General features: G+C 40.9%; 1 protein-coding gene across 3 annotated transcripts in view; it reads right to left on the bottom strand.

The window, feature by feature from the left end:
- KLF12 (KLF transcription factor 12) overlaps positions 1-24,355 on the bottom strand; it is a 451,985-nt gene that overhangs the window by 229,592 nt on the left and 198,038 nt on the right. For all 3 annotated transcript variants that reach the window (XM_079778508.1, XM_079778507.1, XM_079778509.1), the window contains exon 3: positions 17,310-17,399. In XM_079778508.1, the coding sequence (XP_079634634.1) occupies positions 17,310-17,399 (90 nt within the window). The remainder of the gene's footprint in view (positions 1-17,309; positions 17,400-24,355) is intronic.

The raw sequence follows: 24,355 nt of genomic DNA, 5'->3' as shown, positions 1-24,355 counted from the left end.
CATGTAGGTACAACTTCACCTCATTTGAGAACAATGTACTCTTTCTAACAAAAGCCATAGGTCTCTTATAATACTAAGACATTTTCAAACATAAAGGTGATAATTATGTAATTCAAAAACTAGAAATATCAATTACTTAGTGACTTTTACCCCCAATATTTCAAATGTTATAGCATAACAATATGTATCATTTTTCCTATAAGAACAAGCAAGAGGTATTAATTTAGGATACTGGCCATATTTTGTATCACATATTATTTTGCCTCTATAATTTTTATAAAGATATTTTGTATCACATATTATTTTGCCTCTATACTTTTTATAAAGATATTTTGTATCACATATTATTTTGCCTCTATACTTTTTATAAAGATCATTTTCCATGAAAATTAAAAATTTAAATGGTGGGGATATAACTATGTTTATGATAATAAAAATGTGAAATAAAGTACTTTTTGCTTTGCTTCTAGTTCTTTACATTTAAGGAAATGTATATGATGAAATTCAGTATTTCTAAGTAAAGTACAAGAATGCAGATCTAATGACACACTTTAAAATGTGAATCATGGGTAAAACAGGTAATAATAACATAATATCAATATATATTATTTCTATTGTATAAACATAGATTGACAGTAGCATTTTTAAATTGATAATGGAATCATATAGAATACTAGAGGCCCAGTGCACGAAATTCGTGCATGGGGGGCGGGTGTCCCTCAGCCCAGCCTGCACCCTCTCTAATCTGAAACCCCTCGAGGGAGGTCCGACTGCCCGTTTAGGCCCGATCCCACCAAACGGGCAGTCGGACATCCCTCTCACAATCCAGGACTGCTGGCTCCCAACTACTCTTCTTCCTGCCTTACTGATTGCCCCTAACCAGTTCTGCCTGCCAGCCTGATCACAACCTAACCACTCCCATGCCAGCCTGATTGATGTCTAATTGCTCCCCTGCCAGCCTATTTGCCCCCAACTTCCCTCCGCTGCCAGCCTGGTCACCCCTAACTGCCCTCCCCTGCAGGCTTGATCACCCCCAACTGCCGTCCCTTGCAGGCCTGGTCCCTCACAACTGCCCTCCCCTGCTGGCCTGATTGCCAACAACTGCCCTCCCTTGCAGGCCTGGTCCCTCCCAACTGCCCTCCCCTGCTGGCCATCTTGTGGCGGCCATCTTGTGTCCACATGGGGGCAGGATCTTTGACCACATGGGGCAGCCATCTTGTGTGTTGGAGTGATGGTCAATCTGCATATTACTCTTTTATTAGATAGGATAGAGGCCTGGTGCATGGGTGGGGGCCAGCTGGTTTGCCCTGAAGGGTGTCCTGAACCAGGATGGGGGTTCCCTTGGGGCATGGGTGGCCTGGGCAATGGGCCTGTGGTGGTTTGCAGGCTGGCCATGTCCTCCTGGCGACCCAAGAGGAGGCCCTGGTATCTGGAATTTATTTATCTTCTACAATTGAAACTTTATAGCCAGGAGCAGAGCCAAGCCTTCTGCTCTCTCCGTGGCAGCAGCCATTTCTGTTGGGATTTATGTATCTTCTATAATTAAAACTTTGTAGCCTGGAGTGGAGGACTAGGCTGGCTAGGGCTGTAGAAACTTGACTTCCTCCATTGCCGGGGGCAACCCTAGCCTCCTGCTCTTCCAGCTCCGTGGCTGCTGCCATTTCTGTTGGGGTTATTTACCTTCTATAATTGAAACTTTGTAGCATTAAGTGGAGGCCTGGGCCAGCCAGGGTGTGCCGAAAGCTTGGCTTCCTCCATCACCAGGGAAACCCAAGCCTCCCTCCTGCTCTCTGTGGCCGCAGCCATCTTGGTTGGGTTAATTTGCATAGTTACTCCTGATTGGCTGGTGGGCATGGCTTGTGGGTGTAGTGGAGTGATGGTTAATTTGCATATTACTCTTTTATTAGATAGGATCATAATCTTAGAGCATCATTCATGTTAAATGCATTTTCAAGATATATGTAAATAAATGAACATCCTATTTAATAAAGAGGGAATATGATAATTGACCATCACACCCTCACAAATGGTGGCACTCACAGCCGATAAAGAGGGAATATGCTAATTGAATGCCACACTCTCACAAGATGATGGTGCCCACAGCCACAAGATGGCAGCACCCAGTCCCCTCAGCCCCACCTCATCCAGCCTCAGTGCGCCAGTCCCCTCAGCCCTGTCTCATCCAGTCAAGAGTCCCCCAGTCCCTTCAGCCCCTTCTCATCCAGCCGGAGTCCCCCAGTCCCCTCATCCCCGTCTCACGCAGTCCCCGCAGCATCCAGCCTCAGTCCCCCAGTCTCCTCAGCCCTGCAGGGGAGGGCAGTTGGGGATGATCATGCTGGCAGGGGAGAAATTAGGCATCAATCAGGCTGGCATGCAGAGTGGTTAGGGGCAATCAGGCAGGTAGGCAGTCCTGGATTGTGAGACGGATGTCTGACTGCCCATTTAGGCCCGATTCCCCCAAGCAGACCCAGATTGGAGAGGGTGCAGGCTAGGTTGAGGGACACCTGCCCCCTGTGCATGAATTTTGTGCACCGGGCCTCTAGTGTTATTATAATTTACATACACATACTATATCATGAAAAATAGAAAATTCAGATTAACAATTAAAAGAGCAGGTGCTTTTTATTGATTACTTAATACACTATACTATACTAAGCATTATGTATATAATTTATTCTAGCTGAATTCTATATCCTTTACTAGTACTATACCTGAACTTAAATATAGGAAAACATTACATAGCCTTTTCAGGAACATTTCTGTAGTCCAAAAGCACTGCATAAAAATGTGAATATACCCCAAGGATAGTAATCCTAAGAGGATGAAGGCACAATCTGTGCTTATATGTATTTAGACAATGTCAATGTAGAAATCAGAAGCCATGGTGGCAAATAAAATTTGGTGGGAGGATGATGAGAGCAAATGGCAGCATATAGTCATACAATGTGAATGGGAAGAGGCAATTTTCTCTTTATTTATTTTACTAGAGGCCCGTTGCAGGAAGATTCCTGCAATGGGGCTTCTGGCTGTGGTCGCTGCCCCTCCTGCTTCCTTCCCTTCTCCCCCGCCCCGCCTGCTTCCCTCCCTTCTCTGCAGCCCTGCCTGCTTCCCTCCCTTCTCTGCAGCCCTGCCTGCTTCCCTCCCTTCTCCGCAGCCCTGCTTGCTTGCTTCTCCACAGCTTCGCTCCCTTCTGCAGCACTTGGCTTCTTTCTACACTGTCTTCAGTCTTCGCTCTGGCCTGGATATGCAAATTAACCACCATCTTGGTTAGGTTATGCATGCTCGCCCTGATTGGCTGGTGGGCGTGGCTTGTGGGCATAGCATAGGTACGGTCAATTTGCATGTTTCTCTTTTATTAGATAGGATGATTTAGTAAAACAGTAGACATTAAGTGTTTTGTTATATTTTTTGATATTTATTTACCATATCAAGAATGATGATGTTTATGAAAATAATTTTCCTTTACAAAATAGTTGACTAAAAGAGACTGAAGAAATTTTAGCAAGATTTGTAAGTTGTTTGTTTTTTGTTTTTTAATTGATTTTTAGAGACAGCGGGGAAGAAGGAGAAAGGGAGAGAGAGAAACATCAATTTGTCGTTCCACTTATTTATGCATTCATTGGTTGATTTTTAAATTTTTTAAATTTTTATTGATTTCAGAGAAGAAGGGAGAGGGAGAGAGAGAAACATCAATGATGAGAGACAATCATCGATTGGCTGTCTCCTGCACACCCCACACTGGGTAGCAAACCCATAACCCTGGCATATGCTCTCATGGGGAATCAAACTGTGACATCCTGGTTCATAGGTTGATCCTCAATCACTAGGCCACTTTCTAGAAAGTGAATCTACTATGTGGTTGTCTTTATGTGCCCTGACCAGGAATTGAACCCACAACCTTGGCATATGGAAACGATACTCTAACCAACTGAGCTACCTGGCCAGGGCAAGATTCGTAAGATTTATTGAGTACAATATTGACTGGGGAAAAATATATAGATAAGGAGGTCATACATATGGGCTTGAAAATAATACCCAAACTCTCCCTAAAATGTGCTAGTAGCCACAACATTGATCAAGAAAATACTTTGCTACTTTGTTTTAGTAAATAAAATAATATATTGGTGATCATTTTTAAATGGTCTAAATATCCATCTTTCTATGAACCAAACCTTGAAGAGGCCCCAGAGACTTGTTCTACTACCTTGTTATAACCGACTAAGCCAAAGGAATTTGGAGGTTTTAAACCCACAGTTGAACTAATTTTTTCAAGTTGAAAATTTAAAAAGATTACAGCTAAAGTTTAAAAAAAAAAAAAAACTTAGAAAAGTACACTCTTTACCTTACTTTTAAAGAGTAAGATTGTCTTATTTAGCAGCAGGATCTTTAAGACTGAATGATCTCAATCATCATCATTACTTTATCGAAAGAGATATAATTAGTTATGACAAGAACATGGCAATTAAATTAAAATTGGGGAGTTGGAAACAGAATTGATCATGGGTAGTATGAGTCATCTGAACATCAGAGTTCATTTACAATTAATGAGAAGTGCATATTTCTTTACTTAGAAAATCTTCTGACAATATTTCCTTAAGATAAGATAAAAGACTGACCAGTGGATCAGAAACAGCTTCATTTTTTCCACAGGCCACAGAAACAACCACTCAGCAAAACATTAAATTGATCAAAATTGCCACAAGGTTGAATGTGCTTTGTTAACAAAGTATACATTTTTCTCAGTGATAACTCAGACATAACTTGTAAAGCAATAAAAAAAAAGCATTCATTGTTGGCATCATTATGTTGTTACATATTTATGAAATTCTGGGTTTTCAAAATACTATGACAGAGAAGTTTTCTAGAAAGTGAATCTAATATGTGGTTGTCAACTCTGCTCAACTTGTTGATTTCTGAAATTGATAAACACACAGTAAAATAAAGTTTTGTCTGTGTAAAAACCAGAGAATATTATTACACATTTTTACCAATTTTTAAATAATTGAAAACATTATTTTATATTAAACAATCATATCTTATGTGGTAAAATATTTTTTAATCCTATGCAATTAAGATAAAAGAGAGATTTTAAGAGTTCCTACTACAGGCTATTGTGGGCAATGACCTCTGAACCTCTGCAGGTAAATTTGCATTTATTGAAATATCTTCTATATATATAAAAAGCCAGGAACCAACCTCGCGGCCCCTCCCACCTACCAGCCTGCCCCTGATCAGACTCTCCCACCCCGATCAAGAGCTGGCCATCAGCCAAATGCCTCCTCCCTTCCCCCAGGCCAGCCCCACTCTGATCAGCCTGCCCCACCACAATAGGCCCATAGCCCCTCTCCCCGGCTGGCCCGCCCCTGACCGCACCCCCCCACCCCAATAGGGGGCGGGGCTGGGTAGCCAACCTCATGCAGCCCCTCCCCCTGGCTGCCCCACACCTGATCGCACCCTCCACCCCAATAGGGGGCAGGGCTGGTCAGCCAAACTCCCTGCAGTCCCTCCTCCCACTGGCCCTGCCCCTATGGGCCCCCACCATCCTGATCAGCCTGCAGACCCTCCCCCCTACCGGCCCTGCCCCTGATTGCCTCCCACCCCAATGGGGGGGCCGGCCCGCCAACCACCCATGGCCCTCCCCCAGGTCGCTGGCCCCCAATTGGCACCCCCTACCCCATTCAGGAGTGGGGCCAGCCAGACCATCCCCCATACCCAAAACCCTTCCCCATGGCTGGCCCCACCCTAATCGGCCCCCCAACCCCAATCATGGGCGGGACTCACTGGCTAATCGCACATGGCCCCTTCCCCCAGCTGGCCTGGCCCTGATGGGGCCCTGATCAGGGGCAGGCCAGCCGGCTCACCTCCTGCTATCTCCTCCTCCCCCCAATCTGCCCTGATTGGGGCCAGGCCAACCGGACCCCACCCGTGCATGAATTTGTGCACTGGGCATCTAGTATCTATATAAAACCCTAATATGCAAATCGACCAAACAGCAGAACAACTGGCAGAAGAACTGGTCGCTATGATGCTCACTGACCACCAGGGGGAAGACACTCAACACAAGAGCTACCCCCAGCCTACAGGCCCGACCGCCGGTGGCAGTGGGAGGTGGAGCCAGCAAACAGGCGGCACCAGGCCAGCCAACATGGGTGCAAGTGGGGGCCCTCGATCACCCTGCCTTTCGCCCTGCAGAGGGAGGTGACTGGCAGCAGGAGGAAGGGCCAGCGAGTGGGGGGTGCCAGGCCAAGGCAGGTGCAAGTGGGGACCCTGATCACTCCTCTGGTCACCCCACAGACTGGCCCTGATGCCAGCTAGGCCTAGGGACCCTACTCATGCACGAATTTCATGTTCGGGGCCTCTAGTCTTACATAAGTTTTGCTTACATCCTTCTTAAACATTAAAATTGTAGTGAAAATCATTTGATATCAGATCATTTCCAATGTATCATCAGTTACAATAACTATCATAATTGAGCGGCAAAGAAAGTCACTTAGTCAGAGTTGCAATACAGAAAAGATTCTGACTCAGAATGGACTGCAGCTCTATCCTTGTTACTTACTGGTGGTGTGAGCTTGGATGTACCATTTCTCTGCAATTGCATTACGAATGAAGAAAATATTACATGTACTCAAGGGTATGCTAAGGTACCAAAGCATTTAGAACTGTTGTGTCCTCTTAATAAATTGACCCCCTATCACTAGGAAATGTTCCATTTTATCTCTGGTTATATTTCTTTTCTGAATTCTATTTTGTCAACTATTAATACAGGCATCACAGTTTGTTTTATTGTTATTTAGTGTATACATGATATGTCTTTTTTCTATCCTTTTACTTTTTGTTTGTTTAAAAGAATGTTTATTATAGATTTACTATGTTCTGTCAGAAAAATATTCTAAATTATTAACAGCTTTTATTACAAGATAATGTGATCATGCCTTTTGTTTTTCTATTTGATAGGTCTTTAAAATATATTTTAACATTTGAATAATAATTTTATCAGATATAAGAATTTCAGTTTCTGATCTGGAGAAGAATAGGCCTTGTGCACAGGCAATCAATAGGATTAGGACAGTGGTCGGCAAACTCATTAGTCAACAGAGCGAAATATCAACAGTACAACGATTGAAATTTATTTTGAGAGCCAAATTTTTTAAACTTAAAACTTCTTCTAACGCCACTTCTTCAAAATAGACTCGCCCAGGCCATGGTATTTTGTGGAAGAGCCACACTCAAGGGGCCAAAGAGTCACATGTGGCTCGCGAGCCGCGGTTTGCCGACCACTGGATTAGGAGGACTAAACCCAATTAACCACACGTTTCATAGAAAACTTCTTCCTCCAGAGTCAGAAGAAAGGTCTTGTCAAAGCCAAGGTTCATTTAAGAACTGTCTGTAATAAGTAAAAATAGGGCTATTTATTGACATACAGTTGCTGTTATAACAAGCAGGTTTTTTTTAATTACTTTACATTTGAACTATGTAAAGCAATTTCTACTAAAGTCTTTCTTTAGTAATCCATACTAGCTCTCAAGTACTGTTTGTTATAAATTATCAGTTTTCTGGTGTGTTTTTTTAATTGTGGTGATGAACACATAATCATAAAATTTACCCTCTTAATCATTTTACATGCATAATTCAGTAGAGTTGACTATATTCTCAGTTTCTAGAACTTTTTCATCTTGCAAAACTGAAACTCTATATCCATCAAAGAACTTCCCATTTCCCCCTCCACCCAACCCCTAACAACTACCCTTCTATTTTCAGTTTCATGATTTTGACTACTCTTAATTCTATCTAATCACTTTTAACCTATCTGTATCGTTCTATTTAAAGGGAGTTTCTTATAGCATAGAGTTTGGTCTTGCTTTTATTTCCAGTCTGACCATCCATCTTTTAATTAAAGTGCTTAAACCATTTGCATTTCACATAATTATCAACATATTGTGTTTAAATGTGCCATCTTGCTATGTTTTCTATTTCTCCTATCTGTTTTATGTTCATTTTTCCTTCCTTCCTCTAGGTCAAATTGAGTATTTTTTTTTTAATTTTCCATTTAGTCTTCACCGCTGATTTATTAACTATATCTGGTTGTGTTATTTTGTGTGTGGTTGCTCTAGGATTTATAATATACACCTTTAACTGAACAGTCTATCTTCAATTAATACCATACCACTTCACATATATAATAGTATCCTTCATCCATTCTCCTGTCTCTGCTTCTGTTGTTGCTCATTTCATTCAATATATGTTATAAATTCCATAATACATGTTATTATGTTTGCTTTGAGGAGTTTTTTAAAAAGTGTTTTTATATGTGCCCAGATTATTGACCATTTTGACTGCTCTTCTTTCCTGTGTAGATGCAAATTTTTATCTAGTGTCCTTTTTCTCCTACCTAAGGAAGTTCTTTCCTGAATTGTGCCTGATACCCCAAGTCTGATTTTTGTTCCTCAGCATGTCAGGTATATCCCACCCCCCTTCTCCCCAGGCTGCTTTTAAGTCCACTTTTCAGTACTTGCTTCCAGCAATTTCATTATTATATGCTTAATGTGGTTTCTTCTTGCTTGGGGCTCATTAAACATCTTGGATTTGTGGGTTGATCATTTCTGTCACCTTTGGATAATGTTCAGCCATGATTTATTCAAATATTTTTTCAGACTCCTCCCAATATTCCTGAGCGTCCAACTGTACATGTATTAGAAAACTGGAGATATAAGACACTAAGGCTCTATTCCCTTCTTTTTTTCTTCTTTTTTTCCCCACTGTCTAATCAATCTGATCAATTTTGATCAATTGGCCAGCATTGTGACTTTTACATTATCGAGGGCTAGATCCCGTAGTCTGCATTCAGAGTGCTGGACTTTGTTCTGGAACAATTATACAACTTGCAGATCAGTTTGATCCTTTCAAGGCTTGCTTCGCAGGCCTATCCCGGCAAGGGCCAGACCAGACTCTTATGGGACTAAGCCAGCCCCATTGCTAAGTTCTGACTCTTCTGAGCGCTCCACCAAATGCCCCATGTAAGGTGAGGTTTCTCCGTCATGGTTTGTGTAAACTTTATGTGAGCTCTAAGAAATGTTCAGCCTATGGCATTCTTTCTTCTTTCTTTGCTATCCTCCACACACAGGAAGATCAGTACACAGCCAAATCCTTAAGGGGACAACTTAAGGATTACCAGAGCCCTCTTATAAACTAAAAATGAGTCAACTTGACCTCTCCAAATTCTCATCCCTGCTACTGCACTCAGAGTGACTGCTAGGCCCTGTCCCACTTCTCCCTCCCTGCTGTGCCTTCCAGCAGTAGCCTGAGGCAATCACAGCTTTCACCTCCTTCTGTGCCCTGTTCCTAAGGATCACAGGCCATAACTGCCTGAGTTGTGATATGTAAAAAAAAAAAAAAATTCCATATATTTTATCTGGTTTTCTAGTTGTATATGATGGTTGGTCAATTCCCACAGCAGTTAATCCCTTGTGATCAGAAGCAAAAGTCCTCCAGGGGTTAAATATGATACTTTTGTGAGGTAAACTGTGAGTCACTATGCAAATATTAGCGCAAGAAAATACATCTTGATAGAGAGAAAATGAGAAAATACATGCCTCATGGTCCAGATTTTTTTTTTTTTAATTCTACCGCAAAGGCTGGTAAATGAAGGAGAACGTGATCCTGCATAAGCTGAAATATTCTGGAAAGGTTAATTTTCCCCAAATCAAAATTCCCAAATTACTCGGCACATAAAATTTCTTTAAGAAGTGTTCCTTTTTACAAAGCATTGACCCTATAAAAATGCAAATATGTAACTCGTAGAAAGAATAGCATTTTATATTCTCAATTAATGAGACTGCAGTTAGAACTGCTCATCTGTTGGCACCTTCAACCATTACAGCACAGAGGGTCAGGTGTCTGAATAGTGGGAGGAGGAGAATGAAGTTGAAGAAGAAAGTACATTACTAATGGGAAAGAAGGAGGACAGAATTATCGACTTCAGAGCTTTGCCCAGGGCAGGCCCCGAGGGAAAGGATTTGTCTGCCTGCTATATTTCCCTTGGGTACTATCTGTAATTACTATCACAGCTCATTGATTTTCAATTCATTCTATTAATACATTTATTGGCTATTCTGACATTATTAAAATCAGTCCTACTCTGCTTCTGTTGTGGAGGCGATCTCTTCTCTAAAATATGGGTTTTGCAAGTACAGATTTTTTTTTCTTTTTTTAAAAAAATGGTCTTCTCATATTAGTGATAACACAGATTCTGCATATGTTGTTCTTTGAAGCCAGGTAGTGACAAGAAAACATATCACTACAGATCAAAAGATCTCCAGCAGTGGGCCATCAGATAATATTAAATGATAAGCAAATTCATACGTATAAGATAATTCTACCAATTTACTAGCTTTGTTGGCTCCTCCTCAGTAGGGGAGGTAATAATGAGATTCTGTTAAAGGGTAATGCGAGTGGCATTTTTATAATGTCGTTTCTTCTTCTCTGATAAAATCGTTAACATAACTCTCTCTTACTAAGCTTTTACACACAGATGCATATTAAATCTTTGCTAAATTAAACATAATGGCTTACTGAGGAACAGAAAAAGTTAGGTTTGTTATTAGGTTTTTTTTTTCCTCTGAAGCTACTGAATTTTCATGTAAATGCCTTAAATAAGCATTTTATAGCACATGTCTAGTTTCGGCAACAAAACCTATCTCTATTTTCTTTTATAAAGTCTAAAGATTGGGGTCTTTTCCAAAATAACACCTATCTCAAAATCCTCTAATTTCTACAGTGTGACCCTGGCTGTCACAATAAACAGCATCTGAATCAATTGCTATTTATTGAGCCCTCCCTATCTATGAACTCCTCGCACAGGATGATGAGGAATAAGGAGAAACATAAAGTACAAGCTCTGCTCTTAAGGAAGTTCCAATAGAGTTGGCTTAAAGGTGCCAGCCAGTTCTTTGTAATATAGAAATGGCCTCACCACCTTGTTAGGAATGTCCTGCAGAATGGTTTGCAGAAGTTACTCTAAGCTGCCTCAGGGGAAAAGACCCTTATTCTCTTCTGTCCTCCCACTAAAGTTAGGGAGCTCAGAGGGACCTCTGGTCTTACTAGGGCTAGTATTTTCTGCTAGTAAGCCATGGAGAATACAAGTGAACTGATGCCTGTCTGCTACCATACCTGTACCCTTCCCAGCTATGTGGCTGTGGCAGAGACCATGGGCTCTCTCCCTGAACACAGAGTCTTTTACCACACAATTACTGACTGCTGGGAGCACTTAAAGTCAGCAAAACAATCTATCTCTCTATCTCTATCTCTATCTCTATCTCTATCTCTATCTCTATCTCTATCTCTATCTCTATTTCTATCTCTATCCCTCCCCCTTCCCTCTCTCCCTCCCTCATTCTCTCCCTCCTTCTCTGTCACACTCTCTCTCTGTCACACTACTGCCACCACTCTCTATCCACAGGCCCAAGGCCCAAGGATCACAGGATCACAGGTATACCTGCCTCTGCAAGAGAAGAGAGACAAGGCAAAGCAAGGGCTTCCACCTGCTGTGGCTGGTGGGGGACTCAGGCGGGCTCCCACCGATGGCAGATTCCTCGGGCCTTAGAGAACGGTGAGGGTGACCGAGGAAGGTTTCTTTCATGTCTCCCCATGACAACTCCGCAACTATGATTTTTTTTTAAAACAGATACTTTTATTTAGAGAGCTCTTTTCTTCTTCTTTTAAACACGTTACATAACAAATTTCAAACAGACACAAAATATAAGGCAGAACTGTTAAATGAGTCGCCTTGTACCCATCACCCAGCTTCGATAATGGCGAAATCATGACCCGTCTTGTTTCTGTCCCCATCCATTCTTCCCTCCATTTATTCTGCAGCAAGTCCCAGACATTTAACCATTTCATCTGTAAATATATCAGTAAGCACGCTTAAAGGGTATGGACTCAAACCTCCTTTTTAAAAATTTGTGGTCAAATGCCACCATCACACCAAAACCTTAAGTCATGTTTACGTTCATTTAATAATTGATTTCTGGATTCATTATTCTGTCTTTCACAAGATTAAATCTAATCAGAATGTAAAACATATCTCCAGATATACTTAAATAAAAATTCAAATAAGAAATTAAGGACTCCAACTTGAGATTTTCCATAAATCTATTTTTAAGTTATGAATTAGCACAGATGCTAAAATCTTTACTAAATGCCTTATGAAAACTGCACCAATGGAAACGGAAGCAATGGAGCCCTTTCTACTCCTGTTTTTCTTCGAAAGGAGAACAGTTACTCAGCACCCGTCATATGCAGAGGCTTTTGGGAGGGTGGGTAGTTTGCAGGCGAGGAGAAATCAGCAGACAAAGCCCCACCGTGACCCGCACCACTAGCACTCTGCTGACCAGGCATCTGAGCTCAGGCCTGTCTCACTTTAGAGTCTATGCATTTCCTCTTCCACACACAGGTAGCTTCATTGCCACAGGATTATTAAACTCATAATTAGACATCCTTCCTCACACCCCTTGCCCCCCACCAGAATGAGAGAATGCCAGACTGAACCTGGGAAGGCCTCGTCTCCCTGAACACAGAAGGACCTAGAGGCCTGGCGATAGGACGTAACTTCCCAAAGTCATTCAAGCCTGTAAACTGCAGGGCCAGAATAGAACCACGTTTCAAGTCTCAGGGCAGTGCCCTTTCTCTGCACACTGCTTTAGCTCTCTGTGTCATAGTTCCAGGACTCCTCTACCCACCTTAGTCCTTTCTTAATAACATGTCAGAACATCCAAGGGCTGACCGCATTTGGGAAGTTCTTGTAACGGCAGGACACAAGCACCAAGGTCACAAAGTCATTCTGACACTCCTTGCTGTGCCCCTGAAGTGCATCACAGAGTACACGCCCTTCCCACAGACGGCTTCACAGCACATACTGACTGTATTCCGGTAATACTTTTCCAACAAGCCTGAAGAAAACTGACGTCGCCTTTCGGGAGACTGCAATAATGATCTCCTTAGATATCACACAACTAAGGATGCAAGAATCAGAAGGATGCCAAACGGAAGGAAGGTACTCAGAACTGGGCCCAATATGCCAGCATATCATCTATCCAGGCCCCATGGGTGCAAGATGAAGACCTGTGCCACCAATGAGAACGTGTATTTCCTATATTTCCAGTTTTTATTTTTATGTTCACAGCAAGCCTAATAGGTGGTAGGAGCAGGTTCACAACTAGTTTTGACCGCTTCCATAGTTTTCACCATGCCCACTGTAATGCCTGGAAAAGCTGAATTAACACAAGTATTTACTGAGCACTGACCATGTGCCAGGAACTACCAGAAAAATATAACAAACAGTTCTTGCACTTTAAACGCTTACAATCGGATTGAAGAAACATGACCACATACACAAGCAGAGTGGCTAACCTAGGCCCATTTCACAGTCTTTTTCTAAGCTCTAAAATCTGCTCACAAGGTCCAGAGGGGTAGAAGGACACATAGAGGCCAGCTGACAGTAGGAGACATACGGGACTGTGTATAGCATAAAGGAGAGAACAAACATGACTTCATGGTACATGGAAACATGAGGTCCATGTAAAGGAACAAATCTTTACAATGCTTGCCTGTAGCCTGACAAGCAGACTATCTTTTCTTCCCCAAAAGACTGGAGTTCAATGCCCATGTCCTATAAACAGTGTCTCAAAACTAGGTTTTCCAGAATCATTTCAGAATCCAGCCAACATACCAACTTCAGGCTTTCTCATCCATTGTTGTGACACATAGATGCATTTCTACAACTTTTTGTTCATTGTAACTAGTATGTCTCATTTTTTGCCAAAGTCATAATCACAGATGTGATTAATCACACCACTGTTTACATTTTCTTATGAAGAAGCAAATTTCAACCAGCCTTTACAGGAAATGAGGAAAGAGTCCTGTAAGACTGAAATAAAAAAATCTTCAGAATTCTAGCACTCTTTATCTAAAAATAGTTCGGAGAATCTGAAATTATATAGTATGTCATCCATCCCTTTATCGACAATGAAAAACTCTAGTAAAGTGACCAAAATAAACTTTTACTAAAATTCTAGATTTTATCTCCAACTTACAGAAGAGTTGATTTAAAGTATTACAGATGACTAAGTACGAATTACTGAATTCTGTAAGTATGTCTTAATACCTTTCATTAAACATTGCTGGCTGCTTTTCCTGAAGCTTTAGTATAAAACAGAACGAAAAAGTACACAACACTTTAAGAAAAAGAATAAAATCAAGTTTCTACTTCCCCCTAAAATACAGAATCTAAATTAGGGTTAAAATAGAAATATCAGCTCCATTCACAAGGAGGAAATTTGATTTTAATAAACAAGCATTAAGTACAACCTATGAACCTACAAGTTTTCTTTTCCCTATTTGAGGACAGAAAAATACTTTTTTGTTTGTTTGTTTTGTTTTTTTTTGCAAATGTAGTCCCTTATTCAAACTAGGCCGCCACAAAGACAGACAGAAAGCACAGGGATATTTTTCTTTCTCATCTCAGTGCAAAAGAAAAATACTTTTTATAAATGTGGCAGGAGGTTCTTATTCACACCATAAAAACTCTTGGAATATCGGCTTTTGTTTTTTTGTGTACCTAAATGTTTCATACAAACCTTTCTTTACCACTGAAAACTAATGCTATAGGGAGAGTAGTATTTAGATATAATTAAAGATTCCCAGGACTGGTGACAGTAATACACTGTCCTGGCTTTGACTAGTGTCCCAGGTAGTATTTTCTGTGATTTTTTGCCTTCCACCAACATGTGTGACCTGAATGGATTTACTGGTATTCAAGTTGAAGAATATAGGTATTATGAAATAAAAAAAACCAACATTGTGGCCCTGGCTGGTGTATTCAGTTGGTTGAGGGTTGTCCCATGCACTGAAAGGTCACTGGTTCGATTCCCGGGCAACATGCCCATGTTGCAGCCAGGATCCAAAGTACGGGGCGTGCAGGAGGCAGCTAATCCATATTTCTCTCTCATTGATGTTTCTAACTCTCTCCTACTCTCCCTTTCTCTCTCTTGAAAAAAAAAAAAAAAGAAGTGGAGTCTTTCCCTTGATAGAATGAAAGACTTGAAAGAGAATTGAAAAGGGAATAGCTTTGCCTTTCTCTTTAAAAAAAAAAACAAACCCGAAACAAACAGAAAAACATTGTTAAATATACCAGTTTTTCACTTTTTTATCAGCAGGGATAAAAAGACTATCTTCTCTGAATGAGATGCCACGGTCAATATCACTTGTTAAACTTAAATATGGGTTTTGCAGAAACATATTCCGTTAAACTGAAGGTAATGCATTTAGATTTAAAAAAAAAAAAACACCCGAACTCCAAAAAATAAAACAAATCTTTCTGCAGTTAGGTTAAACAAAAAAGGTAAGAACTACTTAGTTTGGAGGCTATAGAGTTTAATTTGATGAGTCAGGAAAGAAAACCCAGGTAAAAACGTAGCTTGCTCTGAAGGTTCACCTACACTGAACAAATAATATTAATAATGCCACATTCTCTTTGCTGCCATGATGCTCTACTGCCTATGTTGAACTATATGATCCGTCACATAATGTCATGCACAGAACTGTGGAGTTGTATTTGGGGTTAACATAGTCCACAGAGTTCATTTCAGAGCTGTGACAATCAACACCAAACAGAAAGGTGGAATGATGTCCTCTCCATGGCAGTGGTGTGTTTCAGACACAGGCTTACACTGAAGAAGGGGAATGTAAACTGAGATGTCACACACCCTGCCACATATTGCTCAGGAATGAGGAAGGGAGTAGAGAAACCCTGTAAATGCAACCATCCACATCCATGTATTCAGATGCCCTCATAAGAAATCTTGTTGGTACAAAAGTGTTCTAACCTCTTGAATGTGATCCCAGACGAACTTAGACACGCTGATTTTTGTAACAGTGAGATTTTATTCACATTCAAATTCTATTTGGATTGTTTAAAAAATGCAAATGTTTAGCCCTAGCCAGTTTGGCTCAGTGGATAGAATGTTGGGCGGCGGACTGAAGGGTCCCAGGTTTGATTCTGGCCCAAGGGCACATGCCCAGGTTGCAGGCTCTATCCCCAGTAGGGGGCGTGCAGGAGGCAGCCAATCAATGATCCTCTCTCATCATTGTTGTTTCTATCTCTGAAATCAATAAAGAAATATTTAAAAAATGCAAATGTTGCCCTAAACGGTTTGGCTCAGTGGATAGAGTGTTGGCCTGCGGACTGAAAGGTCCCAGGTTCGATTCCGGTCAAGGGCATGTCCCTGGGTTGCGGGCACATCCCCACTAGGAGGTGTGCAGGAGGCAGCTGATCGATGTTTCTCTCTCATTGATGTTTCTAACTCTCTATCCCTCTCCCTTCCTCTCTGTAAAAAATCAATAAAATATATTTAAATAAATAAATAAATAAATAAAAATAAAAAATGCAAATATTTAGTTTTGCTTTTTTGAATAAGTGATACACTAATAAGATTAAGGATTTATGTAATTTATGTCCTTTTTTCAGGCATCTGTACTGCCACAGTGGTGGTGGTTTCATAAGACAGGTGGGTAGTGTGCACTCAGATACAAGAGAAATACTTGTTGGCTTAAATACAAAACGTGGTCAGCGGGCGCTGCAAGTGATCACACTGCCCTTATTGTAATTTAACTGGTGAAGATATAATTGTTAACAATTGTAAAGTCTCCAACATCCTGTTTAGGAAATCTAGCCGTGCTCTTAAACCTTTATATTTTTAGTAGCCATAAATTAATCCGTCCATTTGGCGATACACTGTTAAAAAAGCTTTCTTTTGCTTTTGTGCTCTTTTCAAACTCAGTGACCTCAATTTTTCCCACTGTCCCCTCTCCTCCTGGCATGAAAAAGAATAAATACAAATGTCAAAAGGGAAATCCACCCAACAAACAGTAACATTCCTGTACCACCACGCTGTAATTTCCTAACAAGAAAGAACCAAGCTATTCTGACATTGAGGTTCTATTCCCTTTCTATTTTTTTAATACTTCCTCTTTGCTTTGGATTTTTATTAGCTTATCAAAACATTCAACAACTTAAATAAAGCCATATGGTTCTTATAAGGCCACTAAAACTTTGTAATTTCAGGCAGTTATCTTTTCCCGGTTAGTAATATTTGAGGTTGCAAATGGGTGAGAATCAACCATAGTTTCAGGTGATTTTACTCAGGAGAATAAAGCTTAGGCACGAGAAAATCCTGCCAACCTCAGGATGCTCTGGAAATGGCTGCCACTGTCACAAAGAGGTGGTGGTGATGTCACAAACTTCTGCTTACCCCTTGTTCAGATTCCAAAAGCTCTGTTTTGACTCTGACTGCCGGCATCCCATCAAGCATTAACATTCTGTTTTCAGAGGTGTTGATATTCTGAGAATCAAAAAGAGAGAGGGAAATTCAGCTTTAACGCATTCAAAAGAGGACATCTGTTAAAGCCTGCCTTCATTGTAGTACATTTAGTACCGCTAACCCAATTTTTTAACAATGAAGCATAATTAAATGAGAATATCAGCACAACCAATTATCTGCTCATTCTGAACTTTCCTTTGAAATAATGACCAAGAAGTTGAATTAATCAGTCTGATTCTCTGACCTCAGGGTTGGAGGTCAGACTATAATAAACCAGCCTAAGGAAACCTTACATTAATTTATAGGGAGCTGGAGCAATTCATCACACTTTTGCAATAGTGAAAGGAAATAGAAGGCAAGTTTCCTTCTTCATTACTTCTGGAGGTTGTACTGTGTACAAAAATCGATAAAAGAGTAAATAGATAAAAAGAATTTATTTATATATTCTCAAATTATTGTCTCAAATTATTAAAAACAAAAAACATAGTTCTAGACACATTGAATTTTGGTATTATAGCAATCATTATCAAATGAAAATTTTAACATATTAACAACCCCAAATACCTTTAAAATTAACATAATAAGTCTTGGATCAAGAGTGAATGTTTAATCTGAAGTCATAACTAAAGAATAAACTGGTTTTTGTTTCACTATATGTTGGGATCAATTAGCCACCTCTTGAAAGGAAAACCTTATTTCTATTGTGCTCAATAGAATTTCAAACTCTATTTATAAAAAGATTAAATCAAGGTTATTTTCTACTCATTTTCACTGCTTTTGGGATTTTCTGAAGTCAATAACCTATGAAGGTAAGTCAGAAAGCCTCATATCAGTGTTTGCTTAAGGCCAAAATCAAGCTCATGTTGTAAAACATGTTTAGAATGCCAACTTTACCCTTGTATACTGACTAAACTAAAAAATTTAAATGCCTAAATTTGGGTTTTTAGAATGATTCTTTTGCTCAATTATAGACTGTAATCATATGACACTAAAATGATCTTATTAAAAGAAAAAGACATCAGTTTATAAATATTTTACCTACCTGGTAGTAAAGGTTAATATTATTTCTAAAACTTAGATTTTTAGTCTTTCATATAGTAGTTGCTTTTATATCATGTAGTTAAAGAAGAACACGGTCCACTTCAATAAATCAAAAAATTAAATGTTTTTATTACCAAATAATACCAACCGAGTGCAGTATAGTGAAGCTCTAATTATTTCTCCTATTTCTTGACTCCTCTTTTTGTTTAAGAAAAATACTCTAAGAAATAAAATGTATAGGGTCTCTTATCCCAAATATTTGCTGAGAAAAATCAACAAGAAGGAAAAGCAAATGTATCCCAGAGTTAACTAATGAACATTTATAAAAATTCCATGGTACCTACTCTATTAAGTAATAAAAAGAAGAAAATAAATTACTGCTATGTTCTTTTCTTAGAAATGTACAGTATTATTAAAAAAGGCAGGATACTGTTTTTTTGTTTTTTTTTAAAATATATTTTATTGATCTTTCACAGAGAGGAAGGGAGAGGGACAGAGAGTTAGAAACATCGATGAGAGAGAAACATCGATCAGCCGCCTCCTGCACACCCCCCACTGGGGATGCACCCGCAACCAAGGCACATGCCTTTGACCGGAATTGAACCCGAGACCCTTGAGTCCGCAGGCCGACGCTCTATCCACAGAGCCAAACCGGTCAGGGCAGGATACTGTTTTTTAATCTTTGCTTTTAATATATTTTATTGATTTTTTTTTACAGAGAGGAAGGGAGACGGATAGAGAGCTAGAAACATCGATGAGAGAGAATCATCGACCAGCTGCCTCCTGCACACCCCCCACCAGGGATGTGCCCGCAGCCAATGTACATGCCCTTGACCGGAATCGAACCTGGGACCCTTCAGTCCGCAGACCGACGCTCTATCCACTGAGCCAAACCGGTTTCGGCTAATCTTTGCTTTTAACTGGTCCATATTTTTAGGGAATTTACATCCTAATAGATAGCTTAGAGCAGAAGGAACTTTGGTATTACAGGCATTCCTCAGGTTACACTGGACTCGACGTACATCATTTCGTGGTTATGTCACCATCTCCATTTATTTAAAAAAAAAAAAAAGGTCCATGATTTCTACATATGTACATATGTGCTTTATGTTTTTTTTACTAGAGGCCCAATGCATGAAAATTCATGCACTGAAGGGGGGGATGTCCCTCAGCCCGGCCTGCCCCCTCTCACAGTCTGGGAGCCCTCAGGGGTAGGAGGCGAACTGGCGATCAGGGGAAGGCGACACCCCCATCACACCTCTGCTGCTGCCACTGCTGGCAGCACAAGCCTCGGCCGGCCCTGGTTACCTGAGCCTCGGGCGGCCCTGGGCAGCTGGGCAGCCACCATCCGAGGCTTGCCTGCGCCTTGGGCTGGCCCTGAGCAGCTGGGCAGCCGCCATCTGAGGCTTGCCTGCGCCTCGGGCCAGCCTTGGGTGGCTGGGCGGCCGCCATTGGAGGTTAGCCGGTGCTCCAGCCGCCATCGGCGGCTTGCCTGCACCTCAGGCCGGCCCTGGGTGGCTGGGGGGCTAAGGGGACTGAGGGACTCCGGAGAAAGGTGGGGCTGAGGTTACTGGGCGCCACCATCTTGTGGCTGTGGGTGCTGCCATATTTGAGGGTGTGGCAGTCAATTAGCATATCCCCTACTTATTGGCTATGGTGCCATCATCTTTGTGAGGGTGTGATGGTTAATTAGCATATTCCCTCATTATTAGATAGGGTTATTTATTTCCCAAAAGTAAAGGTCAGGCATTGTTATATTTCTTTTAAATTTTTTTTACTGTTTCACTTCATTACTGCTGTGTATGTGCTCCACGTGAGTGACGTAGGTGCTCATGTAGGTGGGTTCTGACTTACAGCAAAAATCACATTACATTGCGCCATAGGAATGGATCACTGACGTAACCCGAGAACCTACTGTATTGGCAAGCTCAGTTAATTTGTTCCAAGCTTAAAATCCATTCATGGAGGCTGGTGAGTTGTTTATACATCAGGCATGGATCTCACATTCTAATGTGTTACTCGCTTCTGTGTTTGGAAGCAGCCAGCCTGGCTTGCCACCATCTAGTCTCAGGAAAGCCTTCCAGCAAAGACCAGCCCTCAACTCCCCCTGCCATGCACAGCAGCCAGGAATCTATGGTAACAAAGCATCCCCCCTAAGCTGTTTGGTGGGTAAACAGTGAAGGATGAGTTGACATTGCTTCCTACCCTGGAGGAGGTCTTGTCCAGAGGAAAATGGAAGAAGATGCTTTGCAAAGGAGGGGAAAAGACAAAGAGCATCCTAGAAAGGCAGGTTTAATGAACTGTTAGAATCTGATTAGAAGCTAATGTCCCTTTTAGTGCTTTGTACCAATTTACAGCTGATATACTTTAACCATTTTCCTCACTAGCTGTGATAAACTCATTAGTCTAAAAAATGCAAGCTAACCAGAGTCTTTGAGGTTAAGATTGTTAAATCATGAAAACCTGACTAGGTTCATGTTCCATTGAGCACATTTAAATATCACTGTATTTTCATGATGGTTTTCTTTTTACTGTTGTTCTTGAATAATTCTACATGTGTAAAGACAGGATATACATTTTAGTTTTATGTAAAAGTGAAAAAATAAAACACATTTTCAAAAAATGTTTAAGAAATTAAGTTTCCCCTGGAACATTTCTCTTTCCATCACTGTTCAGATCATGCACAGCCACACCCATAATCCTATCTAATAAAATGGTAATATGCAAATTAACCATCACTCCGCTACATAAACCACGCCCACCAGCCAATCAGGGCGAGTATGCAAATTAACCCCAATCCAAGATGGCTATAGCCACAGAGAGCAAGGTTTCCCAGGTAACAGAGTAAGCCAAGCTTCCATAGTCGTTGCAGGCCTAAGCCTCCACTCAAGCTACAAAGTTTCAATTATAGAAGGTAAACAAATTCAAACAAATGGCGGCAGAATGGAGCTTGAGAGAGCAGGCCAGGGTTGCCGGCAGCAACAGGGGAAGCAAAGCTTTCTGCACACCCTGGCCGGGCCCACCCGCTTAAGGCAACAAAGTTTCAATTGTAGAAGATGAATTAACTGCCACAGAAATGGCTGCCAGAGCCCCAGGCTTGGCTCCGCTCCAGGCTACAAAGTTTCAATTGTAGAAGGAAAATAAATTCCAGATACCAGGGCCTCCCCTTGGGTTGCCAGGGGGCGTGGCCGGCCTGCAAACCACCACAGGCCCCTCGCTCAGGCCGCCCCACACCCCAAGGGAACCCCCACCCTTATCTGTGACACCCTTCAGGGCAAACCAGCTGGCCCCCACCCGTGCACCAGGCCTCTATCCTATCTAATAAAAGAGTAATATACAGATTGATCATCACTGCAACACACAATATAGCTGCCCCCATGTGGTCAAAGATCCTGCCCCCATGTGGACACAAGATGGCCACTACAAGATGGCCAGCAGGGGAGGGCAGTTGGGAGGCACCCAGCCTGCAAGGGAGGGCAGTTGAGAGGGACCAGGCTTGCAAGGGAGGGCAGTTGGAGGTGATCAACCCTGCAGGAGGGCAGTTAGGGGTGACCAGGCCGGCAGAGGAGGGAAGTTGGGGGCAAACAGGCTGGCAGGGGAGCAGTTAAGCATCAACCAGGCTGGCAGCAGAGTGGTTAGGGGGTGATCAGGCTGGCAGGCAGAAGCGGTTAGGGGCAATCAGGAAGGCAGGCAGGCAAGCAGTTGGGAGCCAGCAGTCCTGGATTGTGAGAGGGATGTCCGACTGCCCATTTAGGCCCGATCCCACCAGGATCGGGCCTAAATGGGCAGTCGGACATCCCTCCAGGAGCCCCAGATTGGAGAGGGTACAGGCTGGGCTGAGGGACAACCCCCTGCCATGCACGAATTTCGTGCACCGGGCTTCTAATAAACACCATAAATAACAATGCTCACCCCTAAGGAACCAATCCTTAACTATTAAACTCTTTCAACTAGAGCAGATTCAATCTGTATATATGCCTGAGTGTTACATTGCAATTATATATGAAGCATATTCATCTCTACATTCATGACTCTAACCCTGTTTAGCATAAACATAAGCACTGAGCATCACAACATATTCTAGACCATCCAAAAAGGTATATAGGTTTTATATAGTGCATGGCAATTATGCAGCATAGAGGATACAGTCCTTGGGAAAAAAAATATCAATACATTTATCTCTCTAAGCTAAAATCAGATACATACAATCTCAGTTAATTGTAGACTTTAAGTATGTAATAAACTCTAATAATTTGAAATTGTTGTCAAACATATCCTGCCATGATATTAATCAAAGAACATTTGCTGTAGAATCAATAGCTCAATTGATTCCCAAGAGGTGAATAAAATTACATAATCATCAATTGTTGTAACATAGTCCTCTTTCTATATTTATGTTGCAGCAAATATTTTGATATTATACAAGCCTATACAATTTATATATGTATGTATATATTCATACACACATGTATGTACACATGTGTATACACCTAAGTTATTTTGTATGAATAAATTTTATCAATTAAAGCAAAAACTATCATCAGATTTATGAGTTGGCTGTTGGCCAACATGTGAACTGAATGAGAATAGTACCCTGGATATTCCTATTGGTAAATTAGATTTGCCAACACAATTGTCCAGCTGATACAGCTCTCCTAGTCAAAAGCTGTATAAATACAAAGGTCATTGATCTTACCAAATCAAAATATTATGAATGGAATATGCAAGAAGGAAAGAGATTGATGCTCAATGATCATATCTCATAAAAACACTGAATAGGAGTGACTTTCCAGGCTAACCACTACAATCTACCCTCCTACTCCCATAATCAGGTCTTTTCCTATCCCTCCTTCTGATTATGGGTCATCTAGTTTGTACAACTGGAGTAAGAGTCAGTCAATCAATATTTATAGACCTAATTTCAAACAAAGCTTTCCTTTATAAGCCAAAAATATCTATCTACTGGTGTTTTGATTTCTCGAGTTACAGGGCATGTTTACTTAAATATTTACCCATCTTAAATTTTCATGTTTGGCTACAGGTGATGAGAAACATGAATCGGCTCCATCCATGCCCACATTATGTTAAGCAGTGATAAAAGGGACATATGAGTAGCAATTCATGATTCATTGCACCAAGTTGATTAAGGCATTTCATAAAAGCTTCTTAAAAGATTATACAGCAAGTGTGCCAACTGGTTAAAAGTGTTATCCTTGAGTACATTTGCTATAGAAAAAACTAAAGTATCAGCATACAAGGAAATTGGGTTTTTTATTAAAAAAACAACACTCCTTAGAGAAGTCAAACTCTCCCCTTTCTTGAGTCACCTCTACCATAACAATAGATTAGAATTACACTCAGCCAGTGGTTTCAGTTATCTTTTGCTATGCAACAAATCACATAGTAGCATAAAACAACAATCATTTTATTCTTCTTGGCAATAAATATAACACCTGCTATTTTCATATTTACTATGGACCAGGCTCTGTGCTTATAACAACCCAAGAGGTCAATGCTATATTCTCTGAAGATGAGTCAGCTGAGACACAGGAGATTAAATTGTCCAAGGTCACAAGATTAGTAAGTGGTATAGCTCTGTTACAAACCAAATGAGTCTGAGCCCAAGTAAACTCCTAACACCTGTCTCCTCTCTCTCTTCTTCTGTCTCTCTCTATCTATCTCTATCTATCTCTCTATCTCTATCTCTCTCATTTCCTCTAAGGGCTGAGATTACTTAGTCATTGAATTAAATGTGCAACTTCTAGGCACTGGTGAGAATTGAGAATCAGCATTAGGGGAACAATAATGAAGGGTCAAATAAGCCCCTAAATTCACAGCTATTTCACTCTTTAAATCAAGCTTTCAACATACTTCCTTGGCTTGATAAAATTATACATTCCTGTCTTTAAATATCTCATAATTAATTTAGAAGGTCA

Source organism: Cnephaeus nilssonii (genome assembly GCF_951640355.1).
Source record: "Cnephaeus nilssonii genome assembly, chromosome: 8".
In the NCBI taxonomy this organism is placed as follows: Eukaryota; Metazoa; Chordata; class Mammalia; order Chiroptera; family Vespertilionidae; genus Cnephaeus; species Cnephaeus nilssonii.
This window is presented reverse-complemented; position numbering and strand designations above follow the sequence as displayed.